The following is a 22,544-nucleotide window of genomic DNA, read 5'->3' as shown; positions in this document are numbered from 1 at the left end:
AAAGGTTGCATATAAGGATAAGCACTACTACGTCGCACTCAGAGGGAAATAGTGGGCTACGGATCCGCGTAGGTGTTCATGATCATTGAGATAGGGTCTACTCTAGTTCCCGACCGTGCTCCAGACGATTGGTGCACCTTTGCTACCCTATGCCCTTGAATGACCCTCTCCCGCTTTGGCCTGAGATTCTTGGGTTAGTACTTCTATCAACGTCTGAAGGAACGTAGTTAAAGGTATAGCGTTCAGCGTCTAATTCAAACCTCAGCATCGCTTTGTTGGAGTAGGGTAACGTAGATTTTACTTGCTATCTAGTAGTGTTAATTTACATGCTTTCATTTAATTGCCCTTTTGTAGTTGGTTAGATTTCACCTATTGCAAAATACCTCCTTTTGCTTCTTTTTTATACAAGGCTATAGTAAACTAACTTGAAAGTAGTTTAATATCTACGCTTTAAGTCTCCGTGGATCGACACCCGATTTACCCCACTTTCTATTGAACTTGAGATTAGTTAGGTTTTATAAATTTTATCTTTGGTAGTTAAGGACCCAAGCCTTGGCGAGCCTACCAAGCCAACAGCCAAGGAATTAATAGCATCGGTCGACTCTTACTAAATTTAGATCTAAAAGTACGTTTATGCCATAGGAAGGTAGTAGTGCCCTCTACACACTCGTTCCACTAACGATACTTAATTAAATTTGGATTACCTCAAATTGAATCAAAGAGTTTTCAATTAACTCCAAATGTGTAATTCTAATTACCTTTACTCTACATTTGGGAGTATGGATTTCGGATCTTGGATTTGGATTTAGGTGCATTTTAACAAATTTCAATACAGTTTTATATTATCTTAGCCAAGTCAAATACAACTCCAAATCCAATGTTTTTCCAACCATAGAGTTAATATTTATTTCATGTATAAATTCAAAATACACAATGCAATTAAAGAACTAGGCCTCAAAGAGAGATGGTCTTACTGGACAAACCCTCCTCATATTTGAGATAGGCAAGGCAAGGTCTAAAATACCACTTTCCCTTTGTTTCAATCATAGGCACTCATACACGCACATGCACATGAAAATGGAACATGCAATTGTTTAATCATGCAAAGTGGACATGCAAATGCATTAAATTGCCCAAAAATATATGGAAAATACGTCACCTGATTTTTTCAAGAATTTTGAGGAATTTTTTTGGGGTTTTTGGGCAATTTTTGAACATCAATGGCATTTTGGGTCATTTTGAAAAGTTAGGATATTTTTTAATTTTCATAAAAAAAAAAAAAATTCTATTTCTCTATTCTCTATATTTTCCTCTTTTTTGGTCACTTTTCCTGACATTTTCATTATATAATGTATTACATTTTAAAAAATCGATTATGTTTGAAAACGCAAAGTCAGACAAAAGGCGGGTTGGAAATAATAAAATAAGATAAGATAATATCCTGAAAAGAAAGGAAAAAAAATGCATGCTGTCCATGTAGTGAGAGGCATATTCGTGGCTTATCAGTTTCTTGCATGTATGAAGCCACAAACCATTACTACAATTCCTCTCCCTTTTTATCTTCTCCTCTTTGACTCCACTTGCCTATGTAGTCCTTCACCTCTGCTAAAGCTATGCCCATGCCTCCAACTCGAGCCTATGCAAAGATTAGATCTTTACCTTTGCCAAAGTAAAGCTCGGACCTTCGAAGGAGAGCTCTAACCTCCACCTCTGGTAGAGCAGAGCTTAGATCTAATTCTCTGTCAAAGCAGTGCTCAGGCCTTCACCTCTGCTAGAGAAGAGCTCCAACCTCCACCTCTATTGGAGAAAAGCTTATACCTCCACCTCATCCTATGCAAAGCTCAAAACTCCATCTCTGCTAGAGGACAGCTCAAACCTCTACCTCTTCCGAATCAGGGCTTGAGCCTCCAGTTCTGCTAAAGCATAGCTTTGACCTCTACATCTTCCAAAGCAGAGCTCTGACTCCACCTCAGCCAAAGCAAAGCCCAAATCTCAACCTCTGCCAAAGCGAACCTCTGAATTATACCTCTTTCTTCCTGTTATTCTTATAAAACCTCTTATTCAATTTTTTTCTCTCGCCTTTGACCTTTTCTCTTGACTTTTTCCACTTGCTTTCAACTTCCTTTCTATATCTTACGAACTCTTTATCCATGTTTTAATTGATTTTTTTTTTTCTAGACCATTTTCTCACTTGCACTATGGCTATTATTATGTGCTCTACCCCTCATTCATTTTTTTTTTTACCATGAAAAGTTTTCTTCTTTCATTCATTTTTTTATTGAATCTCCTAAGATACCATTCACATCTATAAAACCCGTTTTTTGCCACAATAATTAAAGCTAACCCCCTAAATACAATTCTTAGGTCCTTACATTATAGGGATGTTAATATTAAAGAAACAATAGCTTATCAATCACATAGTAAACTTGATCACAGCATGCTTTTACATTATCGATATATTCTAACATAATTCACTGGCAATGCAAAACTTACATGGCAACGAAGTTAAAGTGGGTCAACACTTGGAATAGAGCAATGAAATTAGAAAACCATAAGTTAGCTAGTGAATATGAACACAACTCCTTTGTATAACTTGGTCAAGGAAAATGTTCCATCTCCACCATAGATACAAAGAACAATGCTAAAAAATTCAGCCAAGTTTCCCTTAACTTTAGCTCTCACATGAATTTTAAATAACTTCCTTAACCATCAAAAAAAAATTGCCACAAATTGGGAAATTTTTTCTTTATCAAAAAGTATCTCTCAAGAAACTTCTAGAGTTATTTATTTTATTTTATTTTATTTTAACATAGAGAGTTTGCCTATTTCATGGGGTGTCCATGCCTTGTATAGGCAACCCAAGAAGGCAATTATATAAAGGAAGAAGGGGATGGTTGAGGGTAGAGCACTCATAAATTGTTGCCTATGCATGCCCCAAATCACCCACATTTTGTATAATAAAGGTCAAAAAGGAGGGTAATCATGATGGACTAATGGTTGGTTACATCAAAAAGGGAGGGATGAGTTCATTTATATGTCAATTAAATAGCATTTAATGCTTGGAAATATGGTGTGAAATGGTATTTGGCTTTTTGCAGCCAATTCACACACTCCTGCATGTGGGGTTATTGGGGATGTGGCTCATACTCTCAACAGAATGTATGTACTGTGAAACCTACATGAGGCGAGGAGTAAGAGCAAGAGAGAAGACTACAGGAATAGGGCTAACTATCGAGGGTTTGGGCTATAACCATCAACGGTTTCAGGCAGAATGCAGAATTGTTTTTCTCTGCTCCAAATCGTCGACAATTTGGCCTAAACTGTCGATGATTTTCGACAGTGAACTTCACGAAATTCAAATCAAGAAGCCAGTAGATTGGGTAAATCGGAGATTTTTCCTTCGAGGATCTCTATAGGGATGGTTTAGGAAGGATCTAAGGTTCTTGTACGTTTAGGGTTCATATATAATCAATGATTTGTAAACCCTAATGTAAGCTTGACATAATTGATAGTGAGAATCAGAGTTGCTACTCCCGTGGACATAGGCAAATTACCGAACCACATAAATCTTGTGTCTTTTGATTATTATTTTTTTTTTTTTTCTCATTGCTGAGTGATTATTTCTTTCCTATTTTTTATCATCAAGTGATTGTATTGGTTGTTTTTTTTATTCGTGAGTGTGAGAGAGTGCTTCCGCTACATATCCACGATCAACAAGTGGTATCAGAGTTATTGGTTCAATAATGGATGGGGTCTCTTCGATGAAATTCGATGTGAACAAGTTTGATGGAACTGGTAATTTCATACTTTGGCATAGAAGGGTGAAAGGCTTGATAGGGCAGCAAGGGATGGTGACGGCTTTATACGGAAAGAAGTCGGATGACATGAATGACGCAAGTTAGAAGAAGCTTGAAGCAAAGGCTATGTCCACTATTCGGCATTGTCTGGTCGATGACGTGATGTATCACGTCATGGATGAGGAATCACCAGTTGCGGCTTGACTGAAACTTGAAAGTTGGTACATATCTAAGTCGCTTATGAACAAGTTGTATCTTAAGCAAAAGCTCTATTGGCTTAAGATGGCAGAGGGTTTTGACCTGACTCAACACATCAACACTTTCAATCAGAACAGTAGTAATTTGAAGTGAGTTGATGTGAAGTTCAAGGAAGAGGATAAAGCACTGATGCTGCTAAATTCCCTACTGATGTCTCCTACATACAAAAACTTGATTACGATGCTGACTTGGGAGAAAGAAACCTTGGATTTGGGGGACATCACGAGTGCATTGCTGGGGTTCTACCAAAAGAAGAAGGCCAACGATGAGAGTTCACATGCTGAAGGGCTCGTGGCGAAACTGAATTAGTATCATGGGAGGAGCAGTTTTCAGGGTGGATTGAGCAGCCATAGGGCTTAGTCCAAGTCCAAGAAGAAGAAGGACGTGTGATGTTTTAAGTGCGAGAAAAGAGGGCACATAAAACCCAGGTGTCTGGAGAAGAGGAGGGGAGTTGCTAAAAGCAAAGAAGGTTCATCAACAATAGCGAATGTAGTAGAAAAAGGTGACTTTGGGAGGAGTGACGATAATATGCTCTTGGTTTCATCGGGGTGAAATGAGTTCATAGATTCTTGGATCTTGGACTCGGTGTGTTCTTATCATATGACACCCAATAAGGACTAGCTTACTACATACAAATTTGTTAGTTCTAGTTCCGTTCTAATAAGGAACGATGCTGCATACAAAGTGATCGGGATGGGGAATGTTAGAATCAGGATGTTCGATGGTGTGGTGATGACGTTGTGTGATGTGAGACACATACCATAGTTAAGAAAGAATATGGATTCGTTAAGCACCTTGGATTGTAACGGGTTCAACTAAAAGTCCAAAGGTAGGGTAATGAAGGTGAGCAAAAGAGTTCTAATTGTGATGAAGGGGAAGAGAGTGTTAAGTAATATTTATACACTGTTGGATACCACAGTTGTAGGTGGAGCTATAGCCGTAGAGTCTGAGTCTGACAGTACTATTCTATGGTATATGAGTATAGGGCATATGGGTGAGCATGGAATGAAGGAACTTCACAAGAAAAATCTTCTAAAGGGGGTAAAATCATGTAAACTGGAGTTCTACAAGTACTATGTGCTTGGGAAGCAGAATCGAGTTCAATTCATGATAGCCATGCACAAGACGGAGGGAGTACTGGACTACATTCATTCAAACATTTGGGGACTGGTGAAAGTGGCATCATGAGGGGGACATGTGTATTTTGTGAGTTTTATCGACGATTACTCACGAAAGGTCTAGGTTTACTTCATGCGTTACAAGTCGGAGACATTTGCCAAGTTTAAACAGTGGAAAGTTGAGGTGGAAAACCAGATCGGGAGAAAGATCAAGTTCCCCTAGAAAAACAATGGAACTAAGTACACAAAAAACTAGATAAATCAAGCTTCTTTCCTTTGAGCAAACACCACATCACAAAAAAGTCAAGGTAGGAAACATGATCATGTGATCCTAGCCGAGGCAAAATATTGTACGTGATGAGTTTCTGTAGAATTTATGCTTGAAGATTTAACTGATGATATAGTGGAGGATTACCAAAATAAACAGGAGCTTCTTTCATTATCAATGGCAGAAATTCCTCAGGAGTAAAACAGGAGCTTCTTTCATTATCAATGGCAGAAATTCCTCAAGAGTAAAACATTGCTCCATTAGCCAAGATGTACCAATAAGTGGACATTAAAAATCTTCGTTTTGAATTCGAAATCTAGTAGCTAAAGTGATGGCAGACAATTTATCCATAATCTGAGTGGAGATCACATTTTCTCCCTTTATCATGTTTGCATAAAAAAACTTAACCAGATTAGGATATTTTCCTCTAGCTTGATAGGTTATGAATTTCCCCAAACCCAAAGCATTAAACATTGGTAAAATATCAGGAAATTCATCTCTAAAGAATTCAAGATCCAAAACCGTACCAAATATGGGTTCAATAGATCAAAGATACTTTCTGTAGATTTGCTTTGCTTGTGGCGTTATCAACCATTTCTCAATATTGTTGGAATCATCTTTCCCATAAGAGGGATCTCAATTTGTCGCATGCTTGGTTATAGGCATATTCTTGAAGAAATCAACCAATGAAATCCTTGAAAACGAAGTGAGAATGAAATATTGATGGATATCTTGAAGTTTAATCAATTGAATCTTCATGAAACCGGACTTCAAGACGGAAAACAAATAGTTTGGGAGAGTGGAGGTATATGGTCAGTTGACTAGAATGTGAAAAGTTAGGGGTTTTACGCATGGTAAGTATATATACCGACACAGGTCAGTCGACTGTGCTCGAAGATTCAGTTGCTTGACCAATGTATTTCCTTGAAATTCAAAAGTCAATAGCTAGTCAATCGACTGCGCTCTACTGAGTCAGTCACCTACCCTTCAGGCTAATGACACATATATTCTTTTAGCTCAACCACTCATCCACTTTAGTGTTTTCCTCTTAACTCACCTCTCTACTATGTAATAGACCTAATTCTCATTGTATTAAGATGAATCTATCCTCTGAAAGAGGTTTTGTATAATTATCAACCCATTGTTCATTCGTATTTACGAATTCAAGAATTATGTCTCCTTTTTGCATATGATCTCTCAGGAAATGATGACGAATATCAATATGCTTAGTCATGAGTGAGAGATAGGATTTTTTGAAATATTTATAGCACTAGTGTTATCACATTTAATTGGTACTTCCGAATAGTCCAAATTGAAATCCTAAAGTTGTCGTTTCATGTATCTCTTCGTGCACAACAACTACCTGCTGCAACTTATTCAGCCTCAACAATAGACAATGCCACATAATTCTGTTTCTTGGAGAACCAAGACACAAGAGAACATCCAAAACAGTGGCAAGTAGCACTAGTACTTTTTCTTTCTATCTTACATCCAACATAATTTTCATCTGAATAGCTGATCATTTCAAATGTTGTGTCTTTAGGATACCAAAGACCTAAGTCAATAGTACCTACCAAATATCTCAATATCCCCTTTACAGCTATTTAGTGAGATTCTTTAGGATCTGCTTGAAAGCGAGCACACATGCAAACGTTGAACATAATATCAGGTCTACTAGCCGTCAAATATAACAGACTTCCTATCATACCTCAATAGTATTTCACATCTGCTAACTTTCCTTTCTCATCTTTATCAAGACTCACAGAAGTGCTCATTGTAGTTCTCAATGGCTTTCCACCTTCTATGTTGAATTTCTTAAGCAAGTCTCTCATATACTTTGATTGATTAATGAATGTGCCAGTCTTAGCTTGCTTGATCTGAAGAACAAGGAAATATGTCAACTCACCCATCATGCTCATCTCAAATCGTCTTGCATGCATTTTGTGATTCTTTGCATAAATCTTCATTAGTAGCACCAAAGATAATGTCATCAACATAAATTGGTATGATAAGCATATCATTGTCTTTAGACTTAATGAATAGGGTGCTATCCATTTTCCCTCTAGAAAAATCATTTTCTAATAGGAAATCACTTAATCGTTTGTACCAAGCTCTAGGAGCTTGTTTCAATCCATATAGGGCTTTTGTTAGTCTAAATACATGATCAGGGAAATGAAAGTCTTCAAACCCTAGGGGTTGTGCAACATACACTTTTTCATTTATGAATCCATTTAGAAATGCACTCTTTACATCCATCTAATAAAGTTTGAAATTTTTGTGGGATGCATAGGCTAGTAGCATTCTTATAACTTCCATTATAGCTACTGGAGCAAAGGTATCATCATAATCAATTCCTTCTTCCTAATTGTAACCTTGAGCTACCAGTCTAGCCTTGTTATAGACTACAATTTCGTTCTCATCCTTCTTATTCCTAAATACCCATTTAGTGTCGATTATAGAGTGATCCGCAGGTCTAGGATTTAACTTCCAAAATTTACTCCTTTCAAATTGATTCAATTCCTCTTGCATGGTAGCTATCCAGGATTCATCATTAATTGCCTCATTTATGTTTTTGGGTTCCTTTTGAGACAAGAACGCACAATGATTGCATAAATTCTTTAACGATGATCTAGTGGATACTCCTCGTGAAGGTTCACCAATAATTTGATCTTTGGGGTGATTCCTTATGAACTTCCACTCTTTAGGTAATTTAGATTGACTGTGAGATTTATCATTTGAATGTGTGCTCATTTCATTACTCTCATCTTTTATTTCATGAATACTCAAGTCTTCTATACCTTTTCTTACTTCAACTTCATCAACATCAATGGGTTTAGGAGAAAGTGGATTTGCCTCATCAAATGTAACATGAATGGATTCTACAATTGAAAGAGTCCTTTTATTGTAGACTCTAAAGGCTTTGCTATTTTCAGCATATCCTAGGAAGATTCATTCCTCTGATTTAGCATCAAACTTTCCTAGGTCATATTTGTCATTTAGAACAAAGCACTTGCATCCAAACACATGGAAGTAGGATATATTTAGTTTTCTTCCTTTCCAGAGTTCGTATGGAGTCTTTTCTAGGCTGGTCCTAAGTGAGACTCTATTCATTACATAGCAAGCAGAGTTCACCACTTCAACCCAAAAATATTTAAGCAAGTTATGCTTGTTTAGCATGGTCCTAGCCATCTCCTGAAGTGACCTATTTTTCCTTTTAACAACTCCATTTTGTTGAGGTGTACGGGGAGCTGAGAAGTTATGTGATATTCCATGTTCAGTTCAATAATCCCCAACATCTCTATTTTTGAATTCTCTCCCTCGATCACTCTTAATATTTTGAATGTCATAACTCTTTTTCATTTTGAAACTTCTTGCATAGGTTGATCAACATCTTACCAGCTTCATCTTTGGAGGATAAGAAGATAACCCGGGTAAATTTGGAGTAGTCATCAACTATGACGAATGCGTATTGCTTACCTCCTTGGCTTTGAGTTCTGGGGGACCAAATAGATTTAGATGAATAAGCTCTAGTGGTCTACCAGTAGAGATATGCTTTTTCTTCTTAAATCTTATCTTGGTTTGCTTCCCAAGTTGACAAGCATCACACACTTTGTCCTTAACAAACTTAGTACTATGTAAGCCCCTAACTAAGTTTTTCGTTACTAATTTGGATAACAGATCCATACTAGCATGTCCTAATCTCTTATGTCACAGCCAACTAATCTTATTCACAGCTGTGAAGCATTAAACTCCTTGAGATATCAGGTTCTTAAAATTTATGCAATATACATTATCAACCTGATTAGAAATGAACAATGTTTTACGCTTTTTACTATCTTCAACTATGCATTTTTCTTATTTGAATGTTACTTGAAAGCCTTTATCACTTAGTTGACTAATGCTAAGCAGATTATGTTTTAACCCTTCAACTAATAGCACATCATTAATATCCAAGGAGGGTTTCTTACCGACTTTACCGATGCCGATAATTTTGCCTTTAGCATTGTCTCCAAAGGTGATACATCCACCACCATCCTTTAATGTTAATGAGATGAACTTGGACTTATCTCCAGTCATATGCCTCAAGCACCCACTATCCAAGTACAATTTATCTTTTGTTGGTGTGGACCTAAACATACCTACAAGAAGGGATTCAATGTGTTACTTTTGGTACCCATACCTTCTTAAGTCTTTTTGAAGTTGATTAATTTTCAGTTTTTGCTCTCCATACTTTCTTAATTTTGACATTCATTCTTTTGCATGGACATTCAAATTCTATGTGCCCTTTCTCCTTGCATAAGAAACACGTATTGTGTTCATATGTATTGACGGAAGATGTATCAACATAATTGTTTGAGGCTTTTACAAAGTATCACATGTAAAGGTTCTTTATCTTAAGCCATTAAAACCTATTCCTTCCTTGTCCAAAGACATTCGTTGAACTCCAACAAGTTTGTCAAAGTTGTCTTTTCCTCTAGTAAAGTTATATATGATTTTAGCTTTATCTTCAACTTTACTTTTAAGACTAAAAATTTCTAAGTCTTTTGCACTCTTACCATTTACTTGTAACTCAACTAGTTCTTGGGACATCTTATTGATTTTATCCATGAGTTCATCAATGGTTGAGTCTTTTTCTTTTTCAGCTGATCTTGATGAGTCTAGTTGGCTCATAAGTGTTTCATTTTGTTCTCTTGAAACTATATTCCTCTTGGACACTTTTATGAATTTATTATATAATGAAAACAATTCAGATTAGATATCTCTATAAGAAGGCATACTTTCAGATGATTCATTCCAAAATTTATCACCAGCTTCATAAGATAAGGTTGAATAGGAACTTACCTCGTTGTCTCTTGCTGTGAAGCACAAGTTAGCAATCTCATGATCGCTTGATTCACTTTCCGAGTCACTTGAACTTGAGTCATCCCAAGTTGCTTTCATTGCTCTCTTTTTCTTCTTCTAGACATCTTTCTTAAGATGTAGACAATCAGGTTTAATATGTCCTACTTTCTTACAATTATAACAAGTAGGGGTTTCATTCTTTGTTTCTCTCTTATTAGTCTCACATTTATCTGTTTTTGAGCCTTTGAATTTTCTAGCGAATCTCTTGTTCTTATTAAAGAATTTTCCTGAGCATCTAGTGAACAAGGCTAGATCATCATCATCTCCTTCATCATCCTCTTCCTCACTAGAACTATCCTTCGAAGCTTTTAGGCAAATTGTGTATTGAGGTTTTTAAATGAAAAGCACTAGCTTCTTTGAGTCAAAATTTTTTTGTGCACTCGAAGTTACATTTGTGCTTATAAATGGAATTTTGATACTTGCGGGTGAGGAAGAAATACGGATCCATATACAAGAATTTTGATGTTTGTAGTCTATCTAAGTTGCTTAAAAGAGATTCAGCTAGTTTCTTCGGAGTAGGATGTTCATATTGAGCTTCCAAAAGGAACGTGTGTTTTAGTTAAAAGGTTTCGAATTTGCTCAAAGGACCTTGCACCACAATTTGGATCCACTCCAAGGATCTGAGGATGGATTTTGAGAGAATGAATTCAAGTTTGAGTTTTGTTAAGACAAGTGGACTTGTGAAACCTTCTCTCATAATGTTAGGTGGACTTTGAGTTGGCAAGTCTTTTGTACTTAGGAGTGTAAATGATTTCAATCAATAAGGGTGTTAATGATGTAGCAGGGGAGCGTACAGCAATCTCATGTTCCATCATCCATGACTTGGGGAGACTCATAAGACAAGCCATAATAGGCATTGCAAACCAAAATTATGGCATAGAGGCCATTGGAGCACACAAGGATAAATCATGGATTCAGCAAAGGAATAGTTTTAAGCAAATCTTGATGGCTAATTTGACCAAGTGGCATTTTCATATTATGTAGGGTGGCCATTCTTATGAATAGTAAAGTATAACAATTAAAATGTCTTCATGTTTCCTTGTAAAGGTGGTATAAGCAATTTATTAAGATAGCATCTAGTGAGCTTCCTACCACCCTAGTGCCACAACAAGCACTAAGCAACCAAAGCAACGATTAGGGCCAAGCAATAATGATAAGAGGTCAACTTAGAGTTTCCAGAAGAAGCCGAAAGGTTGTGAATGGCACTTTGAAATATTATGTTTCGTTTTATTCTCAAAGAGGATAGGATGCATCTTGTTATGTTCCTTGCGTTACCATCTATGAAACACCTTGTACTGATTTAAAGATTAAAATATCTATAGAATCTTTGTATGCTTTTCAAACAACGTAGTGTACCACTCAATCAAAAAATTCACCCTCTAAAAGTTTTGTGACTATTGCTTACTGGAGAGAGTGAGGTGTGGATAAGAGCAATGCTTGGTACTTGCAGGGGGAGCTTTACTACTCCTAAGCCATTTAGGATGTGTTTCTCTTTAACATTATAATTAGGACAAGACTCCCCCTCCCCCCCCCCCCCCCAACCGCGGCGGGCGAAAAGCACTTCAAGCATAAAATTGGAATAATACTAGTACTTGTATTAAAGGTGGTGGTAGTAGTAGAAGAAGAAGAAGAAGAAGAAGAAGAAGGAAGATGATGAAATATGGAAGTTTTTAAGCCTATCACATGATGCATCCTAGGCATCTTGCATATCCACCTTCAATAATTGCATTTAGAGCTAACTAGAATAAACTCTTAGTTTGGCCAACATGCTGACATGCAAGGTCATTATACACAACTAATGACACGTAATAGCAGCACACAAAAGTAGCCTGTATCTATGGGGGGATGTATAAATATTACCTAAAAATTGAAAACCAAAACTTAACTGTTCAACATTTTGGTTCAATTTTTTAGTTTGATTCTCAAATTTTGGTTTCAGTTTAGCTCAAGAACCAAACTGAAAAAACCAAAAAAAAAAACCAGTCAATGACAGTACACAACAGATTATATATTTTAGTACATTTATCATTTCCCATGCTATATGTTTTCCTCAAATGTTAGTTTATTAATGATAATCTTATATTTGCTCATTAGCTACTTGGAAGGGATGCCCGAGTGCGCTTTGGTAGAGAAGAGTGTCCTTTTTTTTATCCTTTCCAATGTGGTATAAGGTACTCTGTGGTAATCATCGACAATCAATGGAAACGCTTGTATCAAGCGAGTGAAAGTTGGTTGATCCTTTCCCCTACCCTTCTAGAAAGGACCCCCCGCGGAGGAGGTTTTCGCAGTTGGGCTTCTATCTACACGGAGCCATGACCTCTCTTCTTAAGCCTTTAAAAGCCCATGTTTAAGTGTAATACATAGACCTCTTTGCATAGTCCTCGTTTAAAATAAATTTCTAAAGTTCAAATTAATCAATTCAGACCAAAACCAAACTCATTGAAGGCAAAATTTAAGTCTCCATCCAAATACAACACTGCAGTAGCAAAAACAATTTATGCGGTAGCAAGCACGCAAAAGTTGACTTCAACATTATCAAAGCAAGTGAAAATAAATAAATAAAAGTGAAAAAAGAAGTTGACTTTCAATGTATTGCCTAAATAATTCATTAATGGGTGTCACAGCTACCCCAATACTCATACTTTCAACTAAAGATATTGAAAATATAATCACATTTTTAAGGGCATAAATTTCAAACCTTGAATTTGAATTTAGTACATTTTTATATAACATCTTATCCAAATTCAATACAAACCCAAATCCAAATCCAAGATATCTCTAAACATTCTGTATGGGGTCTAAAATATGAGAATAAACATGAGAGCCTTGTGCCTAATTAAATTAGGCTTTCAAAACAATTGTAGAAATTTCATGGACAGAATATCCAAACCCAAGCATTTCCAACACTCCATACTACTGATCCACAACCGACATGCATTCTAATAGATCCAGTCGGTAGTTTCTGACAGATAAAACCTTTTTAGATGAACAAAAAAACATGCATCCTCTTGACAATCTTCAAGAGCACTGTTTACCTCTTGGGATCACCACAGAAATTCTGTTCGCAAACTTGGAATTCAATGCCATATTTTAATTATCCGAAAACAAAGTCATTTTGAACTCATCTGGAACTAAAGCAACATTGAACTTTATACAATTTATTGAATTACTGCCAAAAAAAAAAAAACAAAAGGCAAGACTTTAGCACAACTATTACATTCTTCCATCTAGAAATCTTACCTCTACACTGAATGAAAGAAAGACTGCTTCAAAACTTGCTAAAATAAAATTGTCTCACTTTGATTCTTTGATGCCCAGTCGTTTTTTAATTGAGCATGGGTGATAGTTAAATTAAACTACTTCAAATACGAACAGAAAAAAAAACAATTATATTTGACAGTCATCATCCCTGGACATTGAGGAACACTCAATAAATTGGATCTATCCTAACATTTCTGACGCATGTAAACCCACATTACCTTCAGAATTGTATCTTTACTGCAGTAAAATGAATTTGCGGGAGCTTCCCTTCTGCTTAAAGAATATATAATAAGAATTACAGACTGCCAACTCAACAATGCTACCTACGTTTGTACCTGCAATAAAAGATATAAGATTAAAAAAAAACTGTGGAACATAATATTTTATGGGCATCAAAAATCAATACTAATAAAGAAATGAGCAAATATGTCTTGAAACTTCAAATCCAAAGCCAAACATAAGCAGGCTATAATTTTTAATTTCCTGCTCTGAAATCCTTTTTCTTCCATAAAAAAACATAAAAGCAAGGTGCACTTGAATCTTTGATACATTCACCGAGATCATTCTAAACCAACGGAATTCCTTAGTTTTACCAGTAATAGCAGCTTAAGAATTTAGGTTTTCTTTCTTTTTTGGTTGGTGGATAGCAGTACTTGTATTTAAAAAGCAGGGGAAGCCAGCCATAAGCGAAGAAAAATTGTAAAGGAAATCAGAAGCCAATTTGGAAAAGTCGATAAATTTCAAATGACCAGCGCTGCTCAAAGGATACAGCTCAAGTCAGGGCTCAGAACCATACCGTGATTTGCTCTTAAATGAATTCTTTGACTTTTTCCTCCCAACAATGCTCCGTTTTTGCTTTCTCTCGCTCATTTCACTCTGGAACAACTCCTCCATCTCTTCTGCCCTTGATTGAACTCTTTGAGAAGTATGTTTAGAGTTCTTGCCAACTTTTCGCACCATCTTTCCAGCATCCTGGGCCTTCTTTCCAGCCTTAACTGCTTTTGCTTGTCGATAACCCAGATCAACAAGTGATATCCCCTTTTTTTCTTTCTTATTTTTTCTACTACCCTGCAGCAGTCAAACATATTCAGTACTCTGTATCCATGCATAATACAATAGCTTGGCATCCAGAAAATAATGAGATTTATCCTCAATTGTAAGTTAAAGAATCAATTTGAAACATGTATAAGTCAATGCCTATGTGCGCACACAGAAGTTGGGAGTCCTAAGACAAATATATTTTGATTCCCATTAGCCAAGCTGTAAACTGTTACAAAGTTCAAGAAGCAAAAATTCATGGCAGAAAGCAAAGTGCATTTCAGAGACAATTTTGCTCAGTTGCACATCCAAAATAAGTTCAAACTGAAAATATAGTGCCATGCATGAATAGCGAAGGGGTGAACTAATGATCCTTGAAACAAAAATAACAGTTGGGAGTGATTACTGGAGCAAACGGAAGGCTTGACAAGAGAGAGTATTCACAAAAATTATAACAATCAAAATTGTATAATCTTCACAGAATTCTCAGTTTTGTTCAAATAATTATGTTCAGCTGCCAAAACAATGGCATGTTACTAGTTAATAGCAATATAATGATCATGCTTTTGATTCAAAATCAGTTCCCTATATGAATATATGTACCCATACAAGAATGTTTTTATGTAAGCATTTGTATTCACATAACAACGCACATAACAAATCCATTTAATGTTAAATGAAATGAAAACACCAAAAAACAAAACAAGCAAATACATACTTCAAAGTTATCATTTTGACTTTCATCCTCCAATCTCTCCCTAGCAGCTTCCAATTTACGCCGCTTCTTACGGGGCAAGTTTTTCTATATGGCAGAATGTAGCAACAAAGTACATCATGTTACGCTTCAGCCAAGAGTTCTCATGCATAAAGATAATATAGCCAACACATAGGATCATAAACACCTCATGCTCTCGCTTTCGCTTTTCTTTCATTTTGAGGTCTTCAGCTTGTTGGGCACTGATAACCTCTGTCCCAGAACTTTTATCCTTTTCCACAGATGCCTGTCAAAAGGAATTGCAGATGTCCAGTCAGAGAAGAATCAAACTAATATCATGACACCAGATGGATGGTTAAACAAGATACATCATATATATAAAAAAAAAATTGAATAGAGTTTAAAAATTAGAAAGCATTACAAAATCCATGTTACCCCCCAGCCAATTCCCATTGAATGAAACTAAAGTTTTTGCTATTTCTCAGAACAAACCATGACATACAGAATTTATAGCATCTTAGAACAATGTCAAGCTTCTATAGTGTTTTCTAATTTACTGCTAGATATGTTACTAATACTCCCGGCTCATTTGGTTCATGGAATAGATATTCCTTGGAATAAAATGAAATATAGTAATTTTGGGAATATAGGTAATAGCTATTCCTTATAAGTTCATTATTATTTCATTCAACACATAATAAGAAAGGAATATACATTTCCACAGTAAAAAAATTAGGAATAATTATTCCTTTTCTATTCCTTATTATGTACTTATAAAAAGTTCGACACTGTTGTTTGCTTTATAGGATCAACATAATTTTTTGTATAACTAATTGCAATTAGCCTATTATAACTAATCTATTACTAGGAATAGACATTCCGCAAACCAAACATAGGGTCAATGTTTTGAAATGCTCAATCAAGGCTTGCCTCAAGTCAAGGCATGGCTAAACGCCTTGAGGCTCAATCTATACCAAATCCCAAAAAGGCTAAAGCATTACATGTTGAAGCTTACGCATTTGCGCAAAAGGCATGCCCTTCGTGCCTTTTTAGTTGAAGCTCCCACACTTCGGGTGTGTGATTTCTCAAGGTAGACAAAAAGGGCAGCCTGGTGCACAAAGCTCCCGCATATGCAGGGCTCGGAGAAGGGGCGGACCACAATGGATCGTACACAATCTTACCTTGTATTTTTGCAAGAGGCTGCTTCCATGCCTTGAACCCGTGACCTCCAGTTCACACGGCGACAACCTTAACGTTGCGCCTGAGCTCCCCTTCATTTCTCAAGGTAGATATGGCTAGAAAATTTTAACTCCATGTTAAAATAAAAGGAATGTCACAATATTAGTTGATTTCTAAAAACTCTTGGAACCTCAAACTTTCCAAAATAACTAACTGGTGTGCCTTCGATCTAGGAAATAATTTGAACTTTGTAATGATATAGCTTATCTTCTATCATTATTTATGTACTGAATTCAAGCTATCAATTTTTGAATGGCTAATAATTAGTTTGTAAATTATATTTGTTTTTTTTTTTTACATTATATTTTTTATTGTCTTAATTTTTTTTCTTTATTTTTTTAAATCATATGCAATCTATTTATATTTTTTATCTTTAAAAAAATCTCAAAAAGCTTATGCCCCAACACCTTAAGGCTTACACTTGCTTCTTCACGGTTAAAATGCCCCACCTTACACCTTCACCTTATCTTCACCTTTTAAAACATGGCTAGTACTTATCTTCATAAACCACTTGTTAATTTTTTTAAATGCTTAGCAGCTAAAACAATCCAGGAAGCCAAAGGGTTTAAGCCAAAAATCAACAGTTAGATATCCACAAGGAATAATGACTTCTAGGGTGGTGCCAATAACCCCCAAAGAAATCTTTCCGGCCAATAAGATGGTCTTGAGTTAAAAGATCAAAGGCCATTTCCTTCAACAAAACTAGTATTCCAGCCAAAACAAAACTGACGAGATTAATGAACTAAGGATAAGCCCAACCTAGGAGGCAGTTGTATTTAAAAAGGGGCTGAAAAAAAAAAAAAACTTTATCCAAGTATGGCAAGTCAATTCAAGGGTTGTTTCAAGTCTGAAGCAATATGCTGACATGCTTACATGCTAGATGATGGGGCTGATGCCATGGCAGGACATGGTTGCTTACTTGTCAACTGATGTGGTTGGGTTTAATGAGGTAGGTCTGGGCATGACAAAAGACAGGCCCAGCTGTCAAATGCAAGTGCTTTTTTCCCTGGATTGAGCTTGCAAGGACTGGAGCTTAGTTGGTATTAAGAGTAACATATCTGGGTTATCTTAAAGAATAGTAGGCTTTTTTCCCCCCCTTTTGGAATTGGTCTATTGTAAGATATGAAAATGGGCCAGGTGAGAAAAATTAAAGAGATGGCGGCTGGACATTTATTTATTTTCTAAATTTAGGATTTTTTAAACAGATTGGGTCATATATAAAAGAAGGGGCCATGATTAAGCAGAGAAGTAGGGGTCGAGGCCTGAGGGGGGTTGTCTAGAAACTGGTTGTCCTCAAGTTGAGGCAGCCAGCGTGCAGCAGTTTTCAGGGACTCCCAAGTGACAAGTTTGGTGCTCTGGCAATTCAAAGCACAGCAAGCACCATGGTTGTGGGCTCAAAAATCTTCGGCACAACGATCAAGAGAAGCAGCAGCAGGAGAAACTTGTAGCAGCGCATCACAACACTTCTCCAGAAACAAAATTTCAGTTAGAGAGGACCAGAGGGAGGTGATTGCAGTGATGGTGGTGGTGTGATTAGAGAAGTATAGGATATAAGGGTAACAAGGGGAGTGACGAGGGGAGACTCTTTCACCAATACATGAGACCACATGCCTTGCAGATGACGCCTATTTCCAATGGAAGTTGTCATATGCTTGATATTGAAGGCAATAGACTTTGCCAACGTCATCCTGATAGCTCTGAGAGCTTTTCAGTCAAGCAACTCCCACTTGTCGTCCGTCATGGAATTTGGCTTTTCCTTCAATGGTAAATGCAACTCCTTACCAAACAAGTAGTCCTCAATTTGCATCTTCCAAAAACCGAAGTTGCTGCCATTAAACATCTCAATCTTTGAGCTCTTTTCATTCGATATCTCGATTCATCAATCTAGAGATGGAATCAGCTCAAACGAACAGCACGGTTAAATCCGGAACGGCTGAAAACCTTAGAAATGGTTCAAGTCGTTCAAAAAACGAACCTGAAATAACTCCGAAAACCTAGCTGCTGACATAGCAGTGATGTGGCAAGTGGGGTCCTAGGATGACATGGACGCTAACGTGGCAAGTGGCCCAAGGATGACGTGACGGCTTACACGTGTCTGCTAACATGGCTCTGACACGGCGCTGATAAGGATGCTGACTCAATTCTGCTGACGCAGCACGATGACGTCACGCTAAAGTGCGTTGACTGATGACGTAGCAGTGGGGCCCAATGACGATTGTGCTAAATTACACTAGGTAAATTCCCAGGGAAGTGGGGGGTCACAATGAACAGCTTAAGTCTCACTTTCCTAGACAGAATTTTCCTTAGACACGTAATTAGCGCAATATAGCTCCTGGGACCTCCAATCTGGCAACTTTGCTCCAATCTGACTCTAATACCAATTGTTAGGGATCTAGAAACAATAATCACACACACAAGCAAAACAAGCACACAAAATAAGAACACCAAATTTACGGGGTTTGGTCTAATTTGACCTACGTCCACGGAACACGCCGAATATACTATAATCTGAGAGAAAAACAAGAGAAGACACACACTCAACTCAACTCTTCTCACACTTTTCTCTCTCACACCTACAACACTCTCACACTCCTCGCTCACTCACTTCACTATATTCACATTCACGTACATTTGCTTCATTATATAGCTATATTGAATAGATAGGAAAGGAAAGGAGTAATTGGGATTTAATGGATTATTTTAGCACGCGAACATTATCATTCCAGCAAATGAAAGCTGGCTCCTCCGCTGCAGCTCATCCTCTTCAAGGCCATTAAATTCCGTTTCCATTTTCTTCGTTTCCATATTTGCTTAACAGTAAAGTAACAAAATGGTTCTTGGAATATGGTGCTCTAAAACAGGCCAGCAGCTGTAAATGTTTTTCAAATATATATATGGAACTGGTAATTGAATATTCCAGGATGATGTGGAGATGCAAGACGGACAAAAAAAAAAAGGCAAGAGGGATGATGCAGAGCAACAGTAAGGGTACAGCCCAGAAGGAAAATAGGCAGGGAAGAAGAAAGAGGTGGAGAGGAAGAAGATCGAAAGGAGGAAAAGTTGGTATAAGAATTCTGCAGAAATAGTTGAAATTTAAGATAAATTAGGAAGGAAAAAAAAGTAGAGAAAATGGGGGATCAAAAATGGAGTGGATATCATGGTTGGGGTCTGGTACCAAATGAAGCAGAATAGCAGTCAGGAATTACTGCCAAGAGAGAAATTCAAGATAAATATAAATAGTGGAGGAGAACAAATAAGAGAGGGAGAGACAATTTCGCTTGGAGGGGGGTGTGGAGAGAAGAAACTCATGTTAACCTCAATTCAAATTCACCAAACACTAGCTCTTATATGCCCTTCACTCTTCTAAATAAGAAAGCCTAAATTACAAGATACAACAAAAATCCCTAAAGATGCAAGAAACTAAAAATAAAAGCCTAAAAGACACATCTTACAAACCAACCTCCAAATACACATTAGCCTACAAGTAAATTGCACATAAAATAATACCTACTAATCAACTGAACACATTTGGGGTTTAGGGGACACAACAATCCCTCCACCTTGTTCTTTGAAATTGCTCTCCAAATTGAGTCTAAGTGATCAAATACACCCCATATTCCAGTGGAAATTGAAGAACTCATTGTCAAGAGCTCTATTACGCAATTGCTGTCTATGACAGATCTGAAACTCTGCTCTCACCATCACGCTTCAACACTACTTGTCAGGCTCCATTACTGCATACCTTAATGCACTCCCCCCTCGTGCGAATAGGCCATATCACACTCCATGCAATGTTCCTAGCGGACCGAAGACCCATATGGGCTGGGTTATTAACACATTCAAAATCTGACCCAGGTGTAACAGCCCAGATTTTCCAGATCCTAACCAGCCCAGCAGCATAGTTGTTAGTATGTTAGGATTCGTGATTTCATTCATATAATTCATATCAATTCCACACCAAATCAATTTAAATCTTACCAGTAAATCTAAGAACTGAAAATCTTGCTGAATCTATAGGCGGATCTAAAGAATTGATCTGAATCCATCAATTCACTTGATTCTAGATCTAACACATCCTGACATACCAAACTGGTTCAAAACCCCAAACACAGAATATCTTTTTTATGTCTTTTATTTTTTTTTTTACATAATTTCCTTCCATTACTTGTCTACGTCAATTTTTTGCTAGGAAAAAAAGGTAGAAAATAAAACTTAAGGTGTTATGTTACCTTCATAAACCATTCTTCACTCTTGGAGTATGGATGAAAAGGATGCACTGAAGATGAAGAGTATTGCACTTCAATATGTATCAGCAAAAGGTCCTAAACTATTTCCTAAAAGATGCACTGTTCCATGACACTGGTATTGTAGAGAATAATTGGAAACAAGAGCAGGTCCACACTATTATTCACCTCTGAAACATTCCCATCACATCTGCTTATGTGGTATCCTGATTTTGCATCTGCTATTACTTGAAGTGTGTTGATTGATATTGTTCTGTTTGTGACTTGGATGCATAAGATATTTATCTTGAAGAACCTTGATAACTTCAGAACCACATGACTAATAATGGCAGGAAATCTAGAGCTCTCCAAGATTCGGACTTTTATCGGGACTGTGATATTGAACAGGATTAACACGCACAATCTTTTTCTGATTAGAAGGCCCTACAAAACTCTCAATTCTGACATGTGCGTGATGTGCTGCAAATCCAAAGAAATGAGTACTCACATTTTTATTACATCGCAGGGTTGCTACCCATCTCTGCAGTGCCCTCTTTTCTTGTTTTGGTGAAGAATGGATGCCACCTCAGGCGGGGGCAACTTTTTGCTTGTGAGATATTGCGGTTTTGGCAAGAGCAGGAAGGGAGAAGTGTTGTGGCATGGAGCAGTGTTTTTTCTGTTTTGTGGGCCTCAAGGATCGAAAGGAATGTAAGAACCTTCCATGATCGCACAATCTCCCAGGTCTGTTGCAGGACAAAGCAGTGTTCCGTGACTCTTTCTTAGGCCCATTACTCCAGGTTTTTAGGCATTTGCAGCTGCCCAATCTTGTTAAGGATTGGCAGGCAGCACTTTCGTAATTTTGTCCTGCTGTTTCACTTTGTTCTAGGGGGGACATCTCGTTTTCCCCTTTTTGAACTCTTTGGTTCATTGTTAATATAATTTTTTTTCCTTATCCCAAACAAAAAAAAAAAAAAAAAAATGTGGCAGGAAGAAGTCATCTAGTGTTACTGCAGGTTCTTCATGATATGATTTGAATCACAGTCAAAAGGATGCCTACAGTTATTTTCTGCAAGGGAAGTCCATCCTAGGCTTCTGGATCCTCTTCTTATTTTCAGTCAAACTATTTTTGAAGTGGGGGGAATGATGCAGCAGAGTCCTACATCACACCCTATTGGTGTTGCCCAATTTGGAGAAAGGCGCATGCCCACATTGGTAAAAGAAATTTTCAATTATGTTATTTTAATTAATTCTCATTTGTATTGGAATTTGTCTTTTATTTATATTTTAGGAAATTGTCTTTTGATTGGTATTTGTTTCCCGGTAGAAGTAGGAATCTTTATTCTCAAGCAAGTAGCGCTATTTAAATAGTCAAGGTTGTAATTGAATGATATTTTTATGGAGAATTGAATAAATTTGGATATGATTTTTAGTTCCCTTCGTGTGACAACATTATGTTCACAAATCCAAGCCCTTTTAAAATGATCTAATCACACGAGCCTTCAGAAAAACCAATCTTAAACTATTAGAACTCCAGATCTACAGGTGTTAGCCCAACCTGTTTTGGATAAAATGAAACCAACACAATAATCACAATTTACTTTATCCTAGCCCATACCAATCCAAAAAAAAGTATTGCCCCCATATTGATCCAACTTAGGTTGGCCTTTCGCGAATTCCCTCCCCAAGGATTTAATTCATATTTCCTACTTTTTATCACAGTTATCC

The 22,544-nt window shown here is 37.0% G+C and overlaps 1 protein-coding gene across 1 annotated transcript in view; it reads right to left on the bottom strand.

Annotated features, from left to right (window-relative positions):
* Positions 1–13,456: 13,456 nt before the first annotated feature.
* LOC131160360 (DEAD-box ATP-dependent RNA helicase 28-like) overlaps positions 13,457–22,544 on the bottom strand; it is a 50,156-nt gene continuing 41,068 nt past the window's right edge. The window contains exons 17-20 of the mRNA XM_058115982.1: positions 15,545–15,643; positions 15,361–15,444; positions 14,401–14,672; positions 13,457–13,939 (exon numbers count right to left, since the gene is read on the bottom strand). Of these exons, the coding sequence (XP_057971965.1) occupies positions 13,924–13,939; positions 14,401–14,672; positions 15,361–15,444; positions 15,545–15,643 (471 nt within the window). The 3' untranslated portion in view covers positions 13,457–13,923. The remainder of the gene's footprint in view (positions 13,940–14,400; positions 14,673–15,360; positions 15,445–15,544; positions 15,644–22,544) is intronic.

Source organism: Malania oleifera, chromosome 7 (assembly GCF_029873635.1).
Source record: "Malania oleifera isolate guangnan ecotype guangnan chromosome 7, ASM2987363v1, whole genome shotgun sequence".
NCBI lineage: Eukaryota > Viridiplantae > Streptophyta > Magnoliopsida > Santalales > Ximeniaceae > Malania > Malania oleifera.
The sequence above is the reverse complement of the archived record's forward strand: the minus strand, read 5'-3'. Positions and strand labels throughout refer to the sequence as shown.